The sequence below is a fragment of the Notamacropus eugenii genome, chromosome 4, assembly GCF_028372415.1.
Source record: "Notamacropus eugenii isolate mMacEug1 chromosome 4, mMacEug1.pri_v2, whole genome shotgun sequence".
Classification (NCBI taxonomy): Eukaryota; Metazoa; Chordata; class Mammalia; order Diprotodontia; family Macropodidae; genus Notamacropus; species Notamacropus eugenii.
The window spans coordinates 229,252,762-229,278,795 of record NC_092875.1 but is presented as its reverse complement, the minus strand read 5'-3'; the positions used below and the strand labels follow the sequence as shown (position 1 = coordinate 229,278,795).

General features: G+C 36.0%; 1 protein-coding gene across 1 annotated transcript in view; it reads left to right on the top strand.

Annotated features, from left to right (window-relative positions):
* CEP192 (centrosomal protein 192) overlaps positions 1 to 24,195 on the top strand; it is a 167,442-nt gene extending 143,247 nt beyond the window's left edge. Inside the window, exons 51-55 of the mRNA XM_072606604.1 lie at positions 1,400 to 1,519; positions 2,268 to 2,383; positions 4,169 to 4,295; positions 4,854 to 4,912; positions 23,801 to 24,195. Coding sequence (XP_072462705.1) covers positions 1,400 to 1,519; positions 2,268 to 2,383; positions 4,169 to 4,295; positions 4,854 to 4,912; positions 23,801 to 23,939 — 561 coding nt within the window. The 3' untranslated portion in view covers positions 23,940 to 24,195. The remainder of the gene's footprint in view (positions 1 to 1,399; positions 1,520 to 2,267; positions 2,384 to 4,168; positions 4,296 to 4,853; positions 4,913 to 23,800) is intronic.
* The last annotated feature ends 1,839 nt before the right edge of the window (positions 24,196 to 26,034 follow it).

Here is a 26,034-nt window from a genome sequence, read left to right as displayed (position 1 = left end):
GATTCTCATTAATGTGATTTCTGGGTTTTGTTGTGGCTTTTTATGGTGATTATTATAGGTCAGTTTATCTTCTCCTGGAAGTAGTAATGAAGTCATTTTCCTTTATTTTTATCCATTTTTGGATCCCCAGTTTTAGTTGTGATGATTGTTTTCAGTTTCTTCTCATCATTCCTTTCTCTTATTTAAAGTGTTTACTTGGATATTTACTTCAACCAGCCAGTGGTTTGACAGCATACTCAGTGATTCTAAAGTAACTATAATGTTTATATCTAGTCACATCTTCTCTGTTAAATATAAGTAACCTTATTTTGTCATGTATTATTTTTTATTACTTTCCAGTGACTCATGACGCCTAAGGAAAAGTTCATGATATACAAATAGGAATTTTCTAAGTTGTCTATGTAAATTTTTGTTCTTTAGTTCCTTGATTCCCAAATGATTTTTCACCATTTCCCTCTTCCCATACTCACTTTCACATTGTTGTTACTGAATATTTAAGTGTATGTTGGTTTAGGAAGATTTTTGTTAGTCTTTATTATATAACTTAGTTATTATATCCTTCAGAATGAATTTTTGCATATACTCAATTCAGTAAAGTGAAATGGCCAAATATTTTGTCCAGTTGTTTCTTGTAACTTTGGGGTGTATGATGAAAAGATTCTACCGGCTCTTATATTTACCTTTTCAGGGAGAACCTATGAATTACCCTTCTGTTAAAATGCTACTTGTTTAAGTGATTTGGTTTAATGAATAATAAATGTCATTGTGGATGTAGTTCAGTTCCTACAGTACTGTGATTGATAATTTGCTAGGAATCAGATATTAAAAATGTGAACAGATAAGGTGTTCAAAAATATGTTAGCACCTTTATTGACAGAGTAGTCATGTCAGTTACAAAATTCATTATAAATATGGTGAAGTTTCAAAAATAGTTAATGCCATATACATACTTAAAATCTTCTACCTTGTACCTTGTACCTAAATTTTGGTTGTCTTTTGGCCAGTAGAGGGTTGCATAAGGAAAACAATAAAATGAATATATCCCCAACTCCTGATTATATTTCTGTGGTTTAATCTAATAGACCTTCTCCAGCCTGCTTCCTCATTTAGCTCTCCTACGCATCAGCTGTAGTGCAATTTGAGAGCCACCCCCAGAGCCACCCCCAGCAGTGTACTTTTGGAGGTGTTGATTTATATAAAGTATTTTGGACCCAGAATTGAATTAGTCCACTTGAAATAGAATTGAACAAGCTTTTTTTCCTGAGAGGTGACAGATATGACCAGTTCTACACATTCATATAAAGGCTTCTTATTGTTAACCTAAGAGAGAAAGATAATTTTTAGTTTTAGTAATTACAGCAGATAAAATGTCACAAAAGCTTTTATGTTTGTTTTATAGGTTGCCATCACTTTTTTACCAAGAGATAGAGGGAATTATGCTCAGTTTTGGGATGTTGAGTGTTATCCCAGTGCAACACCTCACATGAAACATACATTGCGATTTCAGCTATCTGGGCTAGTGAGTATTATGAATGAAAAAAAAAGCATTTATTAAATGCTTACTATGGGCCACATATTGTAACTTAATTCCTATAAAGTAACTTTTAAAAGTGAAAATTATGTTTTTAGATGCTATTAATAAAAGTTTCTTTGTGTTCCTTTTGGTGTGGAGGGGGTGGGAAAGGATTGCTTTCCTTCTAGGCAGTTTTCTTAACTGCCCTTTATTAGCTGTATCAATGAAAATGTATATGTATGTGCATGTGTGTATACATATGCATATATATAGTAGATGAATTAGATGTACTGTTAAGATGTATAAAACCGAGTTGAAGGATAATTAGTGACTTAATTATTTTAAGGTATTAACTATGTCAAGCAATAAATCCATTGGCACCACATTTAAAATGCTTTGAGTTGGAGAGATTTTACATCTTTGCTTCTTTTTAAAAGCTTTGATGTAGAAGTACTAAAGACATTTGGGGCATCTGGAAACCTGGGCTCTATTTATAGACTTTGCCATTAATTATTTGTGCAATTTTGGATGAGTCACTTAACCTACCAGAGCATCAGCTTCCCCATTGATAAAAGTGTGGATAATAACTACCATATTTATATACCTTGGTGTTGGTGCGAGATCAAATTAGGAAGTCTGTATGAAAATGTTTTACCAGCTGTAAAGTGGTATTAAGAAGTAGCTGCCTAACAAGTCCATTGTCCTTACATGACCAAGAAATTTTTTTTTCTCTTTATATCTTTCTTTCTAACAGGGTGTCAGTTCAGAAAATGGATCTGAAAGAATTCCCACAAATGCTTTTGTAAAAACAGATAATCTAGTGAGGCCCAGAAGACGGATTGGCTCTGAGGCTTCTGTCCCTCCCCCTAGGTATGTGTTTGTGACATGCTTATACATTTTCAGAGACATGTGTTCATAGAAAGCACCAATTTCATGTACACAGTTTTAATGATGGCATATTTTTTTAAGCAGGTTCTTTTCAACAAACCCTTAGGTATAATGTTCAGAGCACTTTTAACAAATGGAAAAAATATTTTTTATTATCATCTCTCAAAATACTTAAAATGACTTAATAGAGAAAGGTACTATGTTTAGCAGTATGGAATGTGAAGAAGTATGAGACTTGGTCTCAGATCTGATGTCTAACTCACTCCCTTGTAGTAAGTTTGACACTTAGTATAGAAAGATAAAGTATAGTACATTAGTGCGTGGAGAGAACTAAGACGATATGATTTATTACTAAAGAATGACTGATTTATTAATCACTTGTTGAATTTACTGTGAACCTGTTTATTTCTTTTTTGTTATGAATATAAGCAAACACTCTTGAACACAGCTGTTTGTGCCATTCTTTGTTCTAGAGGATAAAGAAATAGAGTCTATGAAGAACTTGAATTATTTGGAACATTTTGTCAACATAAACATTGATACTCAGTGGTTTTAATGCAAATACGAACATGGGAAGATGGCATTAAATGTTTTGGAAAATACAGTTCAGAATTAAGAATGACAGACCAAGGACTTAATGACTGTTCAGAAACATTATACATATCTGTCGTTAATTTCTTTGAAGAAGCAAGTAGGAACATAATAGAAACGACAATAATCAAACTAAAGTCATAGTAAATGAAATTGACTGATTTTAACAAGTGTGAAAATACTGGATACAGAAGAAGCATGTAGTTTGATTATCATTAAAGCAAAGGTTCAAAATCCATAACATAGGGGGAGAAAGAATAAAGATGACAAGAAACAACACACAATTACAGTTTCTTGAGTATGACCTAGTTAAACTGTCAACTCTGAAAAATGGTAAATAATGACTTCAACTCTTATTTACTATTTCTTAGGCAAGTCTAATTGAAGCAGACCAATCACCAAAACATGATAAAAAGAGCTCATAAACCTTATACAGTAAGAAATAATGTATATAAGTGATTCTGAGAAACATGGGAACATTAAATAAGCTAATAGAGTGTGGAGTAAACAGAACCAGAAAAACAGTATATACCGCCACTATAATCATGTAAATGAAAAGCATATTAAAAGGAAACCAAACTATCCAGTCATAATTATTATTCTGCATTTCCTCATGCTTTTATGTCCTCAACCATATTCTTCATCCACATTTTGACCTCCAGCCCTCCCACCATTATCCCTTCACTGAATCTGCTTTCCTCCCTTCCAATGTCAATATTAATGTTGAACCATTTGAGCTCTGTATTATCCTCTGCTCCAAGAATTTTTAACCCTCTTTGTGTTTGGAAGTCTTATGAAGCCCATGGACCTCTTCTTAATCACTTGATGAGCATTTAATAATCACCTACTATGTGCCAGGCACTGTTAAGCACTGAGAATACAAAGAGGCAAAAAAATAGTTTCTGCTCTCTCAGAGGTACTCCCTGTGGAAAGGACAACCATAGAAATTGTACAGGAATTGCTTGAAAGGGCATACTTGATATGAGAAAGTTAGTGAACCTTGTTAGCACTTATTTCAATTTAGATGTCATTTGCTAAAGTTTAGCACACCTGCTCCAAGCCATTTTTAACTTCTTATAAAGGAAATGATTAAAACTAACTTTTTAAAGGTATAATTTGGATTTAAATTCCTATTAATTTTAAGTAGGTTAACTTAATCCCCATTTTCTAAACCAGGCAAGTTGACTTGGCTCAGCGAGGCGTAAATGCTCCACAAGACATATACATATTTCTTCCCGTTAGAGTTGGAGAAACAAGAACTGTAAAAGTCAATTTACGGAATAATTCTTTCTCTACACACTTGGTAAGTTTGACATAGAACTGTGAATTTGGGGAAGCTAAATAGATAAAAGGGTGTTTGATTATTTTTATTATTTTCTGTACCTATAAAATGAAAGATGGATATTTGTTTCTAAACTTTAAACTTAAAGCCTAAAAAAAATGTATTTTTAAGATATTTCTTCACTTGAAGAAATTTTAAATATCCACAGGAAGACACTGATACTTTATTGAAAATTGAAAGTGACTGAATGTATATATTGAATTTTGTTTTGTTTTGTTTTATCTTTTTTCCATTAATTAATTTTACTGACAATTGCTAGGTTTTTCTGAGTAACATAATTGATCATCTAAGTTAGAGTAAATTTGTGTATAACTTTGGTTCATAGAACTTAGAGAAAAAAACAAAACAATTGCTCTTCAATGCTACTTCTGCCTGACAATGCCTTTATTCTCTGATTGTATCGAAATCTTACTGAAATAAAATTTTAGTTTATGAAATGCATGGTTTTTTAAAAATATGGCAAGTATCTGTTAAGTAGTTTGCATGCTGTTTCTTAAAGTGTTTCATATTAAATTCTAGCTGAAGTTTTTAAGTCCCAGAGAGCCTTTCTACGTCAAGCATTCAAAATATTCTTTGAGGTAAGTTAAATATAAACTAAAATTTTGTTTAATTCAGAGTTCTTTTATATGAATATATGTAAGTGTCTATTAGTTCTAGATACTACTGTAGTTTTGTCTGTCACTATTACCTTATGTTTTCAACCTCATAATCTGCTACTTGTATTCTTTATACAGACTGTTATCTCAGACTATATTAACCTGAAGTAGAAGGTCAATGGCTTCAGCATTGATTGATGGTCTGCTGAGAACAGTGTAGAAGTGTTCCGCCCATCTTTCTAGGATCATGTCCTTATCAATGATAATGATCAATCCAGCATTCTGTACCAAACATTGCTATATGTATATCTGTTAATCAGAGATAGAACATCATGGTTGTAGATAGAACAGGGCCTATTTTGTAGATTTCCAAAAATACTGTAAAAATGTATACTTTGATTTTCCTGAAAGGATTAGAGAATAATATTGTTCATTTACCTATTTTTATTTATTTACTTCGCTCTCTTGGAAATAGGACATGCTGAAATTTACATTAGATTCCATTTTTAGCTTTGGAATTCTTCAATTTGAGCAAAATAATAAATATTTTGAAGTAGAGAAGATTTAATTGTGATTAAAAAGAATACCCTCCCTAGAATTATCTTGGAAAGTTTTGTGCTAATTGTTTTGCCATTTGGTTTTTTATCTTTTTCAGTCAGTTTTGTATAGTTTTCCAGCTAGGTGCTTAATCTTTTTTCATCTTGTCTGGCATATGTGTGATGGTCCTCAGGGTGGTTCCCCTTTTCTTTCCATGGATATTAAGTTAGCTCTGCATTTGTTTAACCCAGGAGAGGGTAAACTACAGCAGAAGATTGGATCTGGCCGCTAAGAGTAGTTTTTATATTTTTAAATACAACAAAACTTTATTTAAAAGCTCAGGGCTAAACAACTGCAGATAGCTCACTGGATTTGGCCATAATTTACCTATCTTTTGTTTAGCCACTTAAAATGAAGTCCTAAATTTCAGAACTGGGTCACCGCTGCAGTATTGTAAATTAAATGCTTAAATCATTAAGTTATATTTTTCTCAGTATAAAGACAGGTATCTTTTCTTTAGAACTCCATTTTAATCAGGCCATTTGGCTATAAGTATTTAACTCCTGTAACAGGAAGTACCATGTGTTAATGTGTTTTGTTTTGTTTTGTTTTAAGATTTGGTTATTTTATTTTTGTTTATTAATTTTTTTTTTTTGGAGGTGGGAAGGCAAGGCAGTTGGGGTTAAGTAACTTGCCCAAGGTCACACAACTAGTTAGTGTCAAGTGTTTGAAGTCACATTTGAACTCAGGTCCTCCTGACTCCAGGGCTGGCACTCTATTCACTGTGTCACCTAACTGCTCCTGTTAATGTATTTTATATACGAAACTGGCAACTGGGTTGTCCTTCATTAAATTAGAACTGTATGGCTGACTTATAATGCCTACTGTGACTTTATCCTCTTGTCTCCTATAAAGATTACTTGGATACTAGGTACTGCTGGTAGATACTTAGGACCCTTTTCCTCCCAAGCAAGTGTAAAGGTTCCATAAAATATGGCAACATGTCATAGCCACAAGAGTTAGTTGATGCCTTATAGCACTTAACAGAAAGTTCACAGAACCTTTATATGGCAGATAAATACAATATAATTGTAGAGAAGTAATATAGAACTCTGTATATAGAATAGAAACTAATGACTAAATTGAAGAATTCATTTGTTAGGTAGAGAAATACAAAGCCTGTTAACTTTACAAATATTTTTATACATAGATGATGGCTCTCTTCAAGTTAACTAAGTATATGGACATATGTTATATACATATGAAATATTTTTCTAAATAATAAAATGCACAATTACATTGATGAATTAGATAACTTAGAGCAAATGCATCCAACTATCACAAATGTTTAAATAGAAACTAAACACATTTGAGAACTTAGCTTGAACTTTGTCTATTTTAAACAGAGAGATCATTACAACTAAAATTTGATCATTATTACAGAATTAAGAGCTTTTTATTATTATATTAGATTATATGAAATTGTAAAAGACTACACAGTTAAACTTCCCCCATTAATCAGGTTGGAAAAGTGAAAATAAAAGTATTCTTATTCACTCCACCATAGATGAATCATCACTTACCCTAATCAACCTTTTTATAAATAGTTTGACAGAGAGGAGTCACATGAGCCATTTGTAGACGAATCTTTTGCCATTATTCAGGAAAAGTATTAAGCATTTGTCCTACTTTCATCATCAGTGTCCTTTGTAAAAAAAAAAAAAAAAAAGTAGTTCAGGAATGGTGATCACACAATGCTTAAACATTAGTTTCATGTATTCTGAGTTGTACTACTAGCTCATCTTTCTGAAATACTCTCCATGTTCTGGGAAGACAACTATCATGCTATTAATTTTCTTGATATTGTTTAGCTTTTGATTTTCCATATTATAATATGGATGGCCCTAGGAAATGCTTTTAAAAATTTCAAGTTAATATTTTTCAAAATTATTACATAAGACTTGTTAATTCTTTTTTTCTTTTGTAAATAGTATTTTATTTTTTCCAATTATATGTAAAGACCATTTTTAACTTTAGTTTTTATAGAATTTTGAGTTCCACATTTTCCTCCCTCTTTACTTCTCCCCTCTTCCTAAGATGTTAAGAAATTTATATAGGGCAAAAAATTGATGTGGATTATATATGTGTAGTCATGTAAAACCTTTCCATATTAATCATGTTGTGAAAGAATAAACGAGCCAGAAAACCCTCCAAAACTAAAGTGAGTATAATATACTTCACTCTGTATTCAGAGTCCATCAGTTCTTCTCTGGATGTGGTGGATAGCATTTCCCATCATGAGTCCTTTGTAATTGTCTTAGATAATTGTATCATTGAGGAGTACTAAGTCATTCATAGTTGATCATCATGCAATACTATCTTTATTGTGTTCAGTGTCCTCTTGGTTCTTACCATTTCACTTTGTATCAGTTTATATGTCTTTCTGAAATTGGTCTGCTCATCATTTCTTATTGCACAGTAGTATTCCATTGTATTTATATACTACAGCTTATTCAGCTATTTCCCTATTGATGGGCATCCCCTGCCTTAAGTTTTTATATGTATTCACCACATGCTAAACTGCATCTAAACAGGCATCTCTTTAATGCATATTAGTCAGATCTGCACAACATACATCCCATGGGCTGCTTGCAGCCTGCCAAAGGATTTCAGATGGCACCCCCAAAAATGTAGAGGATGTAAAAGAAAGCAAAGATGTAACAAATGCTTTGTTTGTGCCCCACTTAACCCTCCTTCCACTAGTCATTGTGCCTGTCATGTAACTTGGTGGTTGGGTTGCCACTGCATGTACTTTCCTATTTATCATGTGATCTATAGCAACCAACCACCATCAGTCTGTTTCTAGTCTGAGAGGAGTGAGAGTTGTATCTTTTTGCTGTGTTTTCAGTCATTGCTGGCATTGAACAGGAACAGAGCAGGGTACAGGGATGCACCAACACAGCTGACACCTGCTATGTGATGAGTGGCAACAATGCAAAGGCTTCTTCCCCTCCCTCACTGTGCAGCCGCCATCCAAGTTACATGAATGTCTGGCTCACTCTCCAATGTCACACTCAGTTCAGTATTTCTTTGTATGTGAGCAGTTGCTGTGGAGGTTTTTTGGTTCTAACATTAAAATTTTTGAGGAGACTTTGTAAAATGGGTAATAAAAAGAAACAGAAGATCAAATTAGAACACAGAGTGTTTAATTTGGAGTGGACTGGTGTTATTTACATAAGAGACAACATATTGTGCCTTGTTTACTGAGAAGGTAACAGTCTTTCCAAAGGAATGCAGTCTTCCTTGTAATTTTGAATCAAAACAAATTGACTTAAGCAAATTGGACACTAGTGAAAAACAAATTAAAGCATCCAAATGGTTGAAAAATCTAAGTGGAGAACAATGGTTTTTCAAGAAAGTAAACTCAGAAAACAAGGCGCTACTAAGGTTAGTTTTCAGATTTCTAAAGAAATCGATTTCAAACATGATTCCAGAGTTTTAAACTGATTGCTGACAAGAAGTATAATCTTAAGTAATAATTATTGAAATTATTACTTATTAATATTAATTGAAATTTCCCTTCTTAAAAAAAATATGGTTTATTTGAAAAATAGTTTAATCATTAATTACACCTTTGCTTGGAAACTAAGCTGCTAAAAACCTGTCTGCAGCCCAAAATGTAGCATTTTAATTTTGACCCCTATTTGCTATCAAGTTGTGCAGGTCTGATGTAAGTGATAAACATTTAAAAATTTTTTACACTCACATTGAAATGGAAATATAAAAACAACTTTCAAAGAAAAGGGATGTCAAATTATTCATTTTTCTTTCTCTCCTCCATTGATAACCTAGAGTTTATTTTAATATGAGTGTGCATGCATGCAAGTGTGTGTGTATGTATGTATGTGTGTGTGTGTATTTTAGTGTGTGTTTTAATGGCAGCGGAGCCAAGATGGTAGAGTAGGAAGAAAAATTACAGTGAGTTTCTCCACCTAAAAAATTCCTGCAGACCTATCTAGAAAAATACATTAGACTTGATTTTTCCAGTCCAGGTTGGTATATAGAGAGAAGCCTTCTGACACTAGGGATAGGTTTGAATCACAGTTGTCCTGCTCAGAACACTTTAGCACCTAGGGAGAGGCAGTACCCCACAACAATGGGAGATCCCAGAGCACTGTGATCTTGTTCATGTAAGATATAGGAACAATTCCAACTTACACCTTTGTCATCCACAACCCAGTGCTGGTTGATCCAGGGTGGACTGAGAAAGGGATTTGCATCCAGGGGAAGAATTTCAGGACAAAGAGGGGTCATAAGCCCAAGACTGTGTATTGAAGAGAGAAGCAAGTTCAGAAGCTGCCAGGCCTAGAGGCCTGAGGGCTACCCGAGTCTTCTTACCTCTATCCCGAGGTCTTCGGTTGGCCAAACCGGATGCTCGTATGAGAGAAAGGACGTTCCAGAGTCGAACAAGGGTTGAGCTTTATTTCAGGGTCTCGGTTACAAGTGCAGGGGATTCTTCCTTAGGAGGGAGAGAGGGAGGGATCTCCCAAGGAGGCAAAGATCTTACAATAAGAGATTGGAAGTAGAAGTACAAGCGGGGAGAGAGGGGGAGGGGAGAGAAGAAAGAGGGAAAGCGGAGCCTTGTCCTGTCCGCTCCGCTCCCCTCCACCCAAGAGCTTTTTCGGGCTTTCCTGGACCTACTTAAGCCCTCTGTCGCGTAGTTTACATATCAATATCGAGCCTGTTAGGAGACAACAGGTGTGTCCAATCCGGGACAGCCTCAAGAGCAGGGAGGCTCCACCCATCACGTATCTCCCGGGAAGAGGCGGAAATACCCGAGCTAGCCGAGCTAGCTCGGTCTGACCTTCTCGATTCCCTGCTGTTTTCCTGGGGGGCCTCGTAAGAACTCTTAAGATTTAGAAGCTCCCACCTTTACCCGCCCGAGACCGTCCACATGGAATTGAACTTCCAACCTTCACAAGAAGCAAGGAGCAGCAGTGTGTCTTGGACCTCAGGAAAACAGCAGTGTCTCAACTGCAACTTCTAACCTAGTCTGAATCCTACAGAGTAATAGTGCAGGAATCCCAGACCAACAAGAAGTTTCCAGGTTTCCGACTCTGAACTGGGAGCACTTTGTTTATGCTGTGTAGGTCAGGAACTTGCAGAACTCAGATGGGAAGGAGAAAGACAGCAGATAACTAAAACAGATGACTTTTAGAGCACTCTGAGCTTGCAAGCTCCCAGCCTGAGTTATTCCCAAGATACCAGAACAAAGTAAATAGTAACCCCAGCAATAGGACCAAGCCTAAACTTCTAGAAGTTCACAGAGCCCAGACCTTAATATCAAATTGGAAATTGAGAAGAGGATTGGATTAATGTGTAAGCCAAAAAAAAAAAAATATCCCATCATAAGAAAGCTGATATGTTGACAGGGACATTGAAAACACAAACCCAGAAGACAAGAATAATTCAAATCATGAAACATCAAGAAATATTAAAACAGAGTCAAAAGATTGGGAAAAAGTACATGTAATATATCTCATAGCAAGAACAACTGGAAAAAAAATCTCAAAGCAAAAGCAATCTGGAAAAAAAGATTTGAGGACAAAAAATGTAATCTTTAGACTAACTGAATATCATGAACCAAACAAAAGGAGCCTAAACTTTATATTTCCATAACTTAAAAAACAAAACAAAACTTCATATGTCTTAGAACCAGAGGGCTAAATAAAAATAGAGCGTCTCAATCATTTCTTGAAAGAAAATGGAGAGTGAAAACTCCTAGGAACATTATAACCAGAATTCATAGCTCCCAGATCAAAGAAAAAATTATTTCCAAGCAGCCAGAAAAAAATTCGAGTACTGAGGAACCACAGACAGAATTCCAAACATGATTTAACAGTAAACACTATAAAGGAGTACAGAGAGCTTAGAATATGATATTCTAGAGGGTAAAAGACATAGACTTATGACCAAGAATAACTCACCCGCTGAAACAGTATAATTGTACAGGGGGAAAAATTGACTTTTAATGAAACAGGACTTGTTGGCATTCCTGATCTGTACAGTCTGTACTTATAAGGAGAAGGAGTGAAGCTGATACTTGAACATCATTCTTATCTGAACTGGTCAGAGTAGGGATGAATACACGTAGTTATTTTTTTTTAGAGAAATAGACTTCACTCTGAAGGGAAATAGGAGGGAAACAGGGCATTAGGAGTGCACACCAAGGGAAAGATAAGTCTTAAGCAAAACAGATTCTAAGAATGAACAGAAATACAGCTCTTTTTGAGGTGGCAAAAAATGGGAATCTAAGAGGATACCCTTAATTGGGGAATTGCTGATGGAACACTATTCTGTAAGAGTGATAAAGTAGATGATTTCCAGGAAATCTAGGAAGACTCATATGAACTGATACAAAAGAGGTAAACGGAACAAAGAGAACAATTTATACAGTGTCAAAAATGCTGTAAAGACCACTTTAAAAGACTTAGGATCCGTGTAATGACCAACCATAGTTCCAGAGAATTAATGATAAAACATGCTACCTACCTCATAATAGTGAAAGACTCCAGGGTACAGCATGAGACATATGTGTGTGTAAATATACACGCATTCCCATTTGGGCATGGCTTGATATGGAATTTAATTTTGCCTAACTACATATTTGTAACAGTTTTTTTCTTTCTCAATGGAAGTTGGAAAGAGGGAGGAAGGAAGGTGTATTTTTGCTGATTGAAAAAATTTTAATTTTTTTTTTTAAATCAGTAGATAGGTTCAGAGAACCCTGGGAAGACTTGAATAAACTGATGCAGAATAAAGTGAGCAGAGCCAGGAGTACAGTTTATACAATAAGAACATTTTAAAGACTAACATCTTTGAAAGGCTTAATATTTCTGAACAGTACAGTGACCATCCATGACTCCAGAGGGCTTTGTGCCACCCATCTCTTGACAGAGTCAAGAGTCAATAGAGTCAACATGTCAAATGAGACATATTTTTGGACATCAGTGATGTGGCTTGACTGTATGCATTTTTGTTAGAGGTTTTTTTTCCTTTCAACTTAGGGGGTAAGAGGGAGAGAAAATGCTGGTTAATATAATAATAATGAAAAGTACAAATAATTTAATGCATCTAAAAGAAATTGTGTGCAAATAAAACCAAAAATTAGGCCAAGTCTTGATGTTTTGTAGCACTGTACTTGTTATATGATATTATTCTTTTGGTTTTTTTCTCTCTCTTTTTTTGGGGGGTGGTGGTGGTGTTATATTTTAAGTTCCAAAGTTTCTCCTCCCTTCCTTCCCACCCTGCAGTAGAAAAGGTCACCATTTGGCACAGATTTATAAATATATGTAAAACCATACTATTCATGAGTCCTTTCTAGTTGATTTAAGTATAATGCTCAGGATATGTTGTTTGTACACAATTGTTCTTTGAATAATGTTGCTGTTATTGTGTATGACATTCTGTTGGTTCTGTTCATTTCACTTTTCATTATTTCATGCATCTTTCCATGTTTTTCTACAACCAACTAGCTTGTCATTTCTTACAGCATAGTAGTATTCCATCACACTCATATACCAAAGCTTGTTTAGCAATTCCCCAATTGATGGACATCCTCTCAGTTTCCAGTTCTATCATACCACAAAGAGAACTGCCATAAATATTTTAGAACATTTAGGTTCTTTTTCTTTTTCCCTGATTACCTTGGGAAACAAACCTTAACAGTGATATTGCTAGGTCAGTTCTTTGAGCCTAATTCCGTATTGCTCCAAAATGGTTGAATGAGTTCACAGTTTCACCAACTGTATATTAATGTCCTAATTTTTCCACATCCCTTCCAACATTTATCATTTTCCCCTTCTCCCATTTTAGTCAATCCTGATAGGTGTGAAATATCTCAGTTGTTTTAATTTGTATTTCGTTAATCAATAGTCATTTAGAGCATTTTTTCATATGACTGTAGTTTTTGATTTCTTTGAAAAAAATGACTTCATATCCTTTGACCATTTATCAGTTGGAGAATGACTCATTCTTATAAACTTAACAGTTTTCTGTATTTGAGATATGAGACATCTGAGAAATTGTCTTTGAAATTTTTTCCCAATTTTTTTGTTTTCCTTCTAATCTTGGCTACATTGTTTTTATTTGTGCGGAAAGTTTTAACGTAGTCAAAATTATCCATTTTACATCTTGCAATGCTCTTTGTTTCTTGTTCATTTATAAAATCTTCCTATCCATAAGTCTGATAAGTAAATGTGTTCCATGTTCTTCTAATTTTCTTATATCTACTTTATATCTAGTTCATGTATCCATTTTGACCTTTTGAGTCTGATAATGATATATAATCAATTTCTGTCAAACTACTTCCCAGTTTTCCCAACAGTTCTTTCTTTTGTCAAACACAAGGCTACTAGAATAATTTGCCACTATGTATTGTATATCTGCTCTGTTCCTCTGACCCTCCTTTCTATTTCTTAGTCAATACCAAATAGTTTTGATAATTACCGCCTTATTATTCTTGTATACTTTGAGATTTTTGTAGTTGAGTATTCATTTATTTTAGGTTTTATATTCTTGTGATTAGCTTAAATATCTACCACTGATAGAGATTCTGATCAGGAAGGGCTTCAAAAAATACTCCTGTCTCAAGCAGTACCTACAACAGTAGCATAAATATATATTAACTATTGTAAGTGTTTACAATCAAATTTAGGAAAACCATCAATGAGAGATAACATTGTTGTGTTCATCCTTCATTTTCAAAGAGGACCAAAGAGATAGCATAACATATTAGCAGTGTCCTCGGAATTAAAAAGGTTTGGGTTCAAGTTCTGTCTCTGACACTGTGAGACTGTAGGCAAGTCATCTTCTCTGCATTCTAGGCAACTCTCATAAGTTACAGAAAAGGTGGCAGCTTCCATGATTAAGGGAGTTGGTTCCCTATTCTCTACTCCCTTTAACCCACCCTCCCCGCACCAAGTCACACATCCAGTCTGTTAGTTTTAATTGTGTTGATTTTGTTTAGCTTAAATTTGACTAGGCAGAGCTTATGTGCAAAAGCACAGAAATCTAACTTTATGATCTGTATAACCAAACTCTGTTATTTCATGAAAAGCTTGACCAAACACCTGCAAAAATTCTTGGTCAGTTTTAATTTTTTGTAATGACAGAAAAGCCAATGACTTTATTGCCAGTGTCTCTGTTACTTGGTTAGAGAAGAACATTGATATTAACTTAAGTGACTTAAAATATTCTTTACAAGGAAGCATTGAGTATCAGGAGGATTTCTGGATCTTTTTAAATATTTGAAAGATATGGCAATGGTTTAAACATTTGAAACAGTTTCTTTTAGATGAATATTTTTAAAAAATATAGTTGCCCTATTTGATCAAATGTTTGTATTTACAGTTTCTACCATCCATTAAAAATATCAAAATTCAGGTTTTTTGAACCACTGGGTGGTATGTAGCATTTTTAGTCATATGTACCATGGATCATAGCACAACCCCAGTCATGTGGAAGACAGTTGAAGAAAAATTTGTCAGGAGCACAATGGGAATATTTACCAGGTTTCAAGATTGTGTGTACATGGAGGGGAGAGTAGTGTACCAAAAGACTGGGATTTTAGAGTAGCACCAGATTTCATAATGTCTTAAATGCCAAGCAAAGAAGTTTGAACTTTTGCACAATACATAATAGGGAGCTCATATAATCCTACTTTTAAGACAATTACACTTTAGAGGCATGGGAGCATGTATAAGACCTACAACTGCCAAAAGAATGTTTGAACATTCCTGAGTGCCATATAAAGAAAACCAAGGAAGAGGAAACATCTGTAGCAAGTTTATTTGGATTTTTTACATTTTTAATTTCATTCTTCTTGTCCTAAGCCTTTACCTTTAAAAAAATCAAATCAAATCATCACTTATTGCCAGGCCTAGAGGCCTGAGGGCTACCCGAGTCTTACCTTACCTATCGCAGGTCTTCGGCTGGCCAAACCGGATAAACATATGAGAGAAGAAACTTTCCGGAGTCGAACAAGGGTTAGGCTTTATTCAGGGTCCTGGTTACATGTGCAGGGGGAACTCTTCCTTAGGAGAGAGAGAAATCTCCCAAGGAGGCAAAGATCTTACAGTAAGAGAATGAAAGCAGAAGTGGAAGTGGGGAGAGAGGGGAGAGGGAAAAGCGAAGAGAGGAGAGAAGGAAGAGGGGCCTTCTGTCCTGTAAGGGCCCCTCAGCGCTAAGAGCGCCTTCAGGCTTTCCTGACCCTACTTAAGCTCTCCTGCCGCATAGTTTGCACCTGAATACCGTGCCTGTTAGATTACAATAGGTGTGCCCAGATCCGGGCCAGTCTCGAGGGCGGGGATGCTCTCTCCCATCACGTTCTCACGGGAAGAGGCGGAAATACACGAGATCTCACTCCTCAATTCCCTGCTGTTTCCTGGGGGGCCTCAGGAGAACTCTAAGGTTTAGAAGTTCTCACCTTTACCCGCCCGAGACTGTCCACATGGAACTGAGCTTACACCCCCAACATCTCCCCTTTTTTGTTTTGCGCAGAGCGCACATGGCCCTACAGCAAATAGCGGCTGGAGGCTAAGTGGGTTAGGGAGGCCTTTAGCATATGAGTACCCCACAACAAGAACTTCATTTACACAGAAATCTGCAGCTAGCACAACTGACAAAGAGAGGCATCCAACAAAACAAAGATGAAACTAAATGGCTGAATTACAACAAGAGGAAGTTCAATCACTAATTCCAAAGCATATTCTAAGAGAAGTAGCTCAGTGCTGGCGCCTTACACTACACCACCCCCTCAGTCATGCAAATGGACCTCACGGCCAAGCCTGTGGTGTTCAGGCGAAAAGTTGGTCACCCCCCATGTGTCCTGGGTTCGTGATATCAAAGTCCTCCTTCAGCCGCTGAAAGGAGATGCCTAGATGGAGCGGGCAGCAATGTGTCAGTTAGGAGCACCCAGTGTTATGTCAGCGTGGCAGTGGTTGGGATGAGTGCTGCTTCCTCTCTGGGCAGCAAGGTCAAAGCTGTCAGCAGCAGACTCAGGTGGTGCATGGTCCGTCTCCGGGGTCTCCGCTTCCTGCGTCTCCGTCGTCTCTGACACCGGTTTCCACCTACGGATCCTTCTAATGGGAATCCACGTGTCCCCTTTTCCTGTGGAGACACAAACATACCCTGGACCCCATATTAGTATCTTATACGGACCTTGCCATTTCCCTGAGGCCATATCCTTTACCATGGCCCATGTTTCCTTATTTCCAGCCTGGGTATTACTTTCCTTGCGGGGTTGTCGTGGAATAGTCACAAAATGTCTCATAGCTGGAGTAGTATGTGAGTTTTTTGAGACAGCTGTATCAAGCTCTGATTGTGTTAGGCGACCTCTTCCCCTTTTTTGTTTAGCGAGGATCACCTTTAAGGTGAAGTTGATAAGGCTGCATACTGGCTGTTTACTTTGGTATTGCTGCTGCCTGGTGCTTACAAATGCTTGATTAACATCTGTAAGGAACCTGAATTTTACAGGTTTTTTCTTTATAACAAACACAGGAGCATTCCAGGGTGCTAATTGCTCCTTAACCAGTATTTGTAGTGCCTGGAGTTTTTGTGGAGTCAGGGGCCATTGCTCCACCCAAATCGGGGTGTCTGACTTCCAATTCAAGGGTGGGGACTCCAGTGCAACTGCAATGGCCCTTACTAAAAATTTGATAGCCTCATCCGCGGGTGGCTCATGATGTCTCTGCCCCAGATGTTAAAACTAAGTCCTGGAATCACCAACGGCCATACGGTCCCTTGGTGATCCTCTGCCTCCCATTTTACTGGGTGCATTGTCTCTAAGGTATTTTGGCACCCTCCTATTCCCCACACTGGTCTCTGGCTTTCTTTGAGCTTCCAGTGCCGGGGTACTGAGCGACCGCTAAGGCAGGTCCTATCCGCTCCAGTATGGAGCGTGCTATAAGGAGGCGCAGAGGGAAGTATATGCTCTCCTGCCTCGCCTATCCCATCTGCTAGATGGAGCTCTGAACCTATTTTTTCTCTACACTCCTTAACTTTCTGCTTGCCAGGGTTCTCCCCTCCCCTCTCTCCGCTTCCACTCTCATTCCAATCCCGCCCTGGTCTCTCTGGGCCTTCCAAAAGGCTTTTAATCACACCGAATATCAGGAAATCTAAATCCTCCAGCTCCCCGGGGCATTGTTGTTCATAAGCGGTCATTTGTTCTCCGACCGCTCCCCATCTTTCTCTTGATATTCTGGTCCGCTCGAGCCAGGGAGAGAACTTCCAAATCCTTTTACAAAATTCTCAGAGGTCGTTTAACTCTATAGTGACCCCTGCCTCCCTGCATTCCCTGTAAAGTATCTTAGCCCAGACCTCCTGTTCCTCTGGCTTTATTACTGGCAATTGATTCCCCATCCCTGCCCTTTTCCCATGGGTGTGGGAAGCTACTCACTCTTTCTCTCCTTCCGAATCTAGGATTCGGGACTCGCGTCTTTCACAGCCCCTTCCGGGTGTCCCAACCACCCAGGATATCTGCGCCTGTCCCTGTTCGGGCGCCAACTGCCAGGCCTAGAGGCCTGAGGGCTACCCGAGTCTTACCTTACCTATCGCAGGTCTTCGGCTGGCCAAACCGGATAAACGTATGAGAGAAGAGACTTTCCGGAGTCGAACAAGGGTTAGGCTTTATTCAGGGTCCTGGTTACATGTGCAGGGGGAACTCTTCCTTAGGAGAGAGAGAGAAATCTCCCAAGGAGGCAAAGATCTTACAGTAAGAGAATGAAAGCAGAAGTGGAAGTGGGGAGAGAGGGGAGAGGGAAAAGCGAAGAGAGGAGAGAAGGAAGAGGGGCCTTCTGTCCTGTAAGGGCCCCTCAGCGCTAAGAGCGCCTTCAGGCTTTCCTGACCCTACTTAAGCTCTCCTGCCGCATAGTTTGCACCTGAATACCGTGCCTGTTAGATTACAATAGGTGTGCCCAGATCCGGGCCAGTCTCGAGGGCGGGGATGCTCTCTCCCATCACGTTCTCACGGGAAGAGGCGGAAATACACGAGATCTCACTCCTCAATTCCCTGCTGTTTCCTGGGGGGCCTCAGGAGAACTCTAAGGTTTAGAAGTTCTCACCTTTACCCGCCCGAGACTGTCCACATGGAACTGAGCTTACACCCCCAACAACTTATCCTATTAATTGTTACATAGGGGAAGGAACATTCCATTTAGCCCGAGGACCTACATTCAAATCTGAGATATGCCACTTACTAGTTATAGTCAAGTGACTGATTTTAGGCAAGTCACTTAACCATTCTGGGCCTGTTTTCTCTTATGTAAAATGAAAGGGTTGAATTATATGAACTGTAAGGCTCATTCCATTCTAAATCCTGTGATTCACAAGATAGGGATTCCATTGGGAGTTGGGATAGAGTTAGTGGGGTATGATAGTGATGCAAAAGAGAAAAGAAAGAGCATTAATAAAACATTTTAAAATTCTCAGAGAAGAAGCCTCACCACCACAGAGGACAATTTTGTTCTTTCCTTGTTAAACTTAATGTATGCACTTTTAAGAAGCACATGACTGTTAATTCACAGTTTCATATACTCTCTTTATATTGAAATATTCTTGTTGATGTTTCAGTTTATAATAAAAAAGAAAAAATGTTTTAAAGCCATTATGACACTCTGAAATTGTTATCCTTCCTTCCATTATAGCCATTGCCCCCTTTTTTATTTCTCTCTTCAAATATAAATAGCTAGTACCAAATACTAGACAGTAGAGATATTACATATGTAAACAGAAGATTGCTTGATAAAACTGTAGAAAAGAGATTCGTTAGTTAGCAAACACATTTGGGAACATTGTTTATAATATTTCACCATATATCTCATTGAGTTTTCTCTGACTAATAGACATAAAAAATATTTTTAACTACCAAAAAATAGAATAGTTTCCTCATTTCAGTTGTAAAAGGGAGATGGCTTTTTTCCAATTGAATAAACATAAGATAGTATCATTGACAAGGTAGATTTAAGAAATTTATTTTAATATAAACAAAAAATAATTTTAAAAACAGATTGGAGCAAACAATTGACAAATGGTAGATTAAAAACTTAAAAAGTAAGGAATTATTAAAATGAGCAAAGATGATTTCCAGTCCACATTGTTTAAATGATCAAAAATATGAACAGATAGTTTTCAAAAGAGGAAAAACAAATGATAACTTAAATGAAAAAATACTAAATCTCACGAATAATCAGAAATGTAATTTCAGACAATTCAGAGGTACCACTTCATACTTATCAAAATGTCCAAAGAAAGAAAAACAATTGTAATTGGACCTTTATAGTTATACCTTTCTTCCAAACTTATAGAGTCTTTTTGGAAAAGTCTTGGAGTGAAGTTACAAAAAATATCTTTTGGCTAATGATTACATTGTTGAGGTTACATAGTAGTTTTGTTTTTTTTTTTACTCTCTTCAGAAATTTTTGTAGCAGCATCCCTGGCAACATAATTGTTCAATAATAAGGGAATGGTTAATTTTGGCATGTTAATGTTATAAAATAGTATAATACTTAAATTATAATTATTAAAAATTATTAAAATATTGTAGGCTATAAAGATATGTAGAAAAAATGTTTATAGCAGCCCTTTTTGTGGTCGTCAAGAACTGGAAATTGAGGGGATGCTCATCAATTGGAGAGTGGTTGAACAAGTTGTGGTATATGAATGTAATGGAAGACTATTATGCTATAAGAAAGATGAACAGATAGACTTCAGAAAAACCTGGAAAAACATATGAATTCATGCAGAACGAAGTGAACAGAACCAGAACATTGTATGCAGTTACAGCTGCAGTATGCAATGACTGATTTTGATAGATTTAGCTCTTCTTGTCAGTGCAAGGACCTAAAACAATTCTAAGGGACTTGGGATGAAAAATGTCATCCACATCCAGTGAAAGAACTATGGAGTTGGAATGCAGAGTGAAGCAGACTATTTTCTTTTTTGTTTTGTTTTATTTTTCTTATGGTTTCTCCCATTCGTTATAATTCTTCTATGCAACATGACTAAAGTCAATATTTGTTTAGTAGGAATGTGTGTGTAGACCTTATATCAGATTGCATGCCATCTTGGGGAGAGGAAGGAAATTTAAAACTTATGGAAGTGAATATTGAAAACTAAAATTAAATTAATTTTAAAAAAAAGTCTAAAAAAGTTAGGTAGAAAGGCCTTTGTGAAATAATGCAAAATAATAAGAGCTAAACCAGAATAATAAAATAGGTACTTATTACAACTATATAAAAGGAAATGAGAGCAAATAGACAAAGCATCTTAATGAAGACTTAGAAGAGGGAGTGACAGAAAAAAGACATTTTATGAGTTGAAATTCATTTATATAAATGTATGCCTTTTGCAAAGGTATTTAATTGGATGTCCTATTTTCGGGGAGGGTTTGTTTTGTTTTTTAAGTACAAATCTTAGTTAATCAGCATTTGCAGGGCAAGGAATAAAAAACATCAGATGAAATGTTTGTTCCTTGTGATAGTTGTGACTTAAATATTTCCTGTTCATTACTGTTGTTTTTGTGGTAATGGTTCCTACTTGAGATATGCAAACATTTTTTAATGAAAAATTTTTTTTTTTAGAAGAGTGAAAAGAAATGCATTTTGTGATTTGTAGATTTTTAGAAACTCTTTGAATGTAAATGGGATGGCTACATGTAGTGAGAGAAGGCTGTAAAGCCCTTTTTTAGAGCATACTTCTAACGATTGCTTTTTATGTCATCTCTTCTTGCATTTCCTGCTCCTGTATTTGCTGTGAAATTAGTCATTAGTGGTTAAGAGGTTTTAAACTATATCTCTTCCATTGGAGTTCAGTACACTTTATTTTTCCCTTTTTCTCTGATCTGTGTAATTATGTGGTTAAATTCAGTTCGTGTTGGTAACAACATAATACTTTTAAGTTGTTTCTTACGTTGATAGAAAATTTGCATATGAAGACTTTGTATCAATATTACGTTTTATAGTTTCTTTCTAGAATGAATTATTAAAATTTTTTTTTCAAAATTCTAAACCTATAGCTTATTAAAGCATTACTCCAGTTTTTATTTTTTCTTCAGTTGTATCTGGAATGCAAGAATTTTTCTAGGCTTCAAAAAAAATTTTCTTTTACAAAATTTTGTACTGTTACACTTGTATTTGTCTTTGACAGTGCTAACATTATTGTGGTTCTGGGGTGAATGTTTAGTCTAGGAAAGAGCAGGAACTGACTTAGACAGTAAAGTTTGAATATTTGATGGATAGAAAAGTATTTGTAGTTTTATACTCTAGGAATTAGTAAGAGCTTCATTATTTTTAGCATTTAATAATGCTTGAGTACAGAAATCTAATCCAAACCCTTCAAATTACACCAAATTCTTATAGGTAGTAAAATGCTGAAATCGTAGAAAAGTGGTAAAATCCACTTTGATGTTCTATTTATTTATTTTCAGACATTTACTAAGCCACTGCTATGTGCCAGGCACTGTGCTAAGCTCTGGAATTACAAAGAAAGGCAAAAGACAGTCCTTCCTCTCAAGGAGCTCACAGTCTGTTGGGTGAAACAACATGTAAACAACTATGTACAAACAAGATAACTGCAGGGTAAAGTGGAGATAATCAACAGAAGGAAGGTAGTAACATTAAGGAAAACCAGAAAAGACTTTCTGTAGAAAGTGGGACTTTAGCTGGAGCTTGAAGGTATTCAGAAGGCTTTTCCGCTAGTTCAGGCATGAGGTGAGGAAGTCTACCACACCAAGGTATTGACATGGCAGAAGAGAGAGGAGAGTGTACATGAGAGATATTACACAGCTAAAATTGTCAAGACTTGACGACAGATTGGATAGGGTTGGGGGTGGGGGAAGTGAGAAAAGAAGTGGTTATATTATTAGTTAAACACACACTTAATAGAAAAATAAATGAAGCTGTAAGCTGACTTGAACTATTAGTGATACAGACCTTTGAAGTTAATGTAAACTATTTTTTGAAGTTTCCTGGTGGCTCTTAAAAAGATATTTCAAATGAGTTTTAGAAATACAATAGTACATTATTCTTATTTTTTAAAAAAACAGAATTTTTCACATTTGTGATCATTAAAACCTAATCCAGAGAAGAGAAACTAGTAGAATATAAGCTTCACAAGGGCAGGAACTTTTGACAGTTTTTTTGTTGATCTGCTGGTACCTAGACTTGAACAATATATATGGAGAATGGCATCAATTCAATAAATTCAATTCAGTCTCTCTGAGCATAGACTAAAGTGAGAATTCTTCAGGTAGGAAAGTTTTAAGGTAAAGATGCATTTTGTGTCTGTGAAGTAATAAGTCAATATAGATATTGTAGTCAAAAATAATTATTTGTCTGATCACACTAATCTTTTTTCGATGCTGAACTTTTCTGAACTGGACCAATCCTTATAGGACAGATTTGTAGTCCTTTTGAGGGACTTACAATCTAAACCCACATTCAGAGTTTTTTTGGCTTGTAGTAGTAACTGCCAGACCTTAAGCTTCCCTTTGAAAATCTAAGTCAGTTCCATACTACAGATATTGGATAGGGTCTTAGTATAGCATTATTTTGTGCAAGGGTAATTGTACTTATTTTTATGAATGTTAACATGGTTTCTAATATAATTGCACATTGTGTAGAAATAATTTCATCAAGATGGTATATATAGCCTGAAATTTTTGGCTTAAAAAGCGTTTAGATAAATTAATAGACTCAAGAAGTTAGAGCTGAAAGGTACCTTTGAGCTGTCTATTTTACATTAAGTAAATTGAATCACAAAGAAGTCATGTGACTGCAAAGCTAGGAATAAGACAGATCTTCTAATTCCTAATTCATTATCTTTGTACTTTCATAGGATGCTACACCTTTGTTAAGTTCAAGTTATCAAGAGATCATTTGGGGATAATATCTTTTAACATTGACTTCTGGCAGGTTGCCACTTGCTTTAAGAGATATAGCATCTACCTGTGTGTACCATCAGGCAAACCCATTTTCCCAACTTATTCAGAAGCCCAGAACATCAATACTTCACTCTAGAAATAAATGTTTTTTAGAGTTTCTTACCCTTCAGCCCATATACTATCTTAGTATTTCAGTTATTTGATTGATTTTTCAACAATAATTGCGGATTAGCAAAAGATACTTGAAACCATGACAGTGATGTATGAAATAATGGCATTAAAGAGTACATATTTTCCTTGGGTTATTACTGTAGCCTTATGGTATTTTGAAAAATCTAGTGGATGATTTATTTTATTACAATTATGCAGCTAATATTTCCTTTTCTCTGATACAGAGCTCAGCATTATATCAACATGCCAGTCCAATTCAAACCAAAGTCAGCAGGAAAATTCGAAGGTCTCTTAGTGGTTCAAACAGATGAAGGCAAAAGTATTGGTATTCGACTGGTTGGTGAAGCTCTTGAAAAAGTTTAGCTGAAAAGCCGTTTGTGTAAAATAAATTGTTATAATAGCTTCCTCTTTTTTCTGTGCCAAAATAATACTTTTGTAAATGTTTTGTATTGTAAATTGAGCTGTGTTTTAACAATTTTGTTTTTGTCCTAATGTTGAAGACTACTGAAATATATCATGTTTTTCTTATATTATTGTAAATAATCATTTTTACAAAGGAGGAAAATGTTCTATTTTTACATTGATTATGACTTGTCAATAAAGATGTATTTATTTTAAAGCACTGTATTCAGAAGTAAATAGTTTTCTATTGATGTTGGGTGCAAGACTTAGTTACCTTGTTGCTGTGTGCTGTGTATTGCTTCTTAATCCTCTTAAGTCCCTGGACGTTTTCTGTTTCTTGCTCTTTAGCAGTCTTCCCTTTTCTCCCCTATCACATACCTCCTGTAGAAGAATTACCATTTTTCTTAATGCACTGTGTAGTAAAGGAGGTTACCCATCCAAAGCTGTTATTTTCCAATTTCTTCCAACCATTATTTATTAAGCACATAGTACTTAAGTACAAAGTACTTTGCTAGACCCAGGAAATGCAAAAACAAAACAATCCTTGCCAGCAAAGGCAAGGTTTCTAGATGGGGCTGGGTGAGAAGGAAACCATGTATGTAGAAGACTAAATATAAAAAATGCATAGAATTATTTTAAAGGGAAAGGCACATGTCTAGAGAATGATTTGTTAACTAGAACTAGAGGGCGTAGTGTAAGGGTATTGAGAGTAAGAAGGGGTTGGGTGTACATAGGGTTGACATGGATGTATGTGGAGAAAATGTATTTGGTGAGGAAAGGGAGCTTTAGCTTAGCATTTCCTTCAAAGAGGCAATACTTTTGTGGACTTAATTCTCAGTTCTCTCCTGGGAGGAGGAGGGAATGAGTATCATAGGGCAGCTCAACTCCAGATAGTCAAGGCAGAGATCAGAACCCTGGGGTTTAGCTTGTTATAGAGGGATGAGACTTGTTATTAACCCTCCAATCACTTCCAGTTCTCTTCTCAGGCAAATATCTACATTGTTGTAATAGATAATAGGTCAAATTTTACTGTTTTTCTTTTTTGTCACGAAGGGTCGAGAAGCAAGCCAACTGCTCTAAAGTATGACTTAGAGGGAACATACAGTGGGAAGTAGAAGGTTATATCAATATGGAAGTTAAAAAATTATCTGAGTGATACTGTATGGAGTAGATTAAACACTTCATAATTAAGAGATAGTATTGGCAGTATTGTGGTGATAGTTTTGAGAGTAGATTAGCACATTTTTACTTTGGTCATGGTTACTAGTTACTACTTTTGACCATAACAGCAATAAAGATTTCTGAATCCTAGTAAATATTGCACAAGATTTTTGGGTTTTTTTACAAAATTTTCCACATGTTATAGTGGAAATAATATTGATTTATAAGTCATACATTCTAGGTCTGAGTATCAAGTTTTAGCTGTGTGACCTTGAGGAAGTAAGTTGAATTTGCTAAACCTATCTTCCACCATTTGAGGAATGGAGACAAATGTCCTTATTAATGGACTTGATTTGCAGTGCAAGCCAGAAAATTGTTATGAAAGCAGTGGCAAATGAAAGTATTAGATTAGTAAGAATTTTTTTTAAGCTGGATTTTAGCTGGATACAAGGCAGCAACTAATCTGCAACTTTTAGCCTATCAATGCCCTCAATCAATGGAGACAAATTACTGGCTCATGGATTATAACTAGTATGTGTCAGAGACTTTTCCTAACTTGAAGGCCATCCCTCTTCTATATAATATGCCTGTCTGCCTCTCAAAGTCAGGATACTACCATAGTATTACTATCAACTGCTTAAAGGCACTTGCACCAACTTAACCTAATGAAAAAATAACTAATTAAAGTCTTTTTGTGTTTTTTTAAAATTTCTTTATTTTTAGTTTTCAACATTCATTTCCACAAGATTTTGAGTTCAAAATTTTCTCCCCATCTCTCCCCTCCCCCCTGCCCGTATGGCATGCATTCTGGTTACCCCTTCCCCTAGTCTGCCCTCCCTTTCGTCAACTCACTCATTCCCTTTCCCCTTACTTTCTTGTAGGGCAGTATAGATTT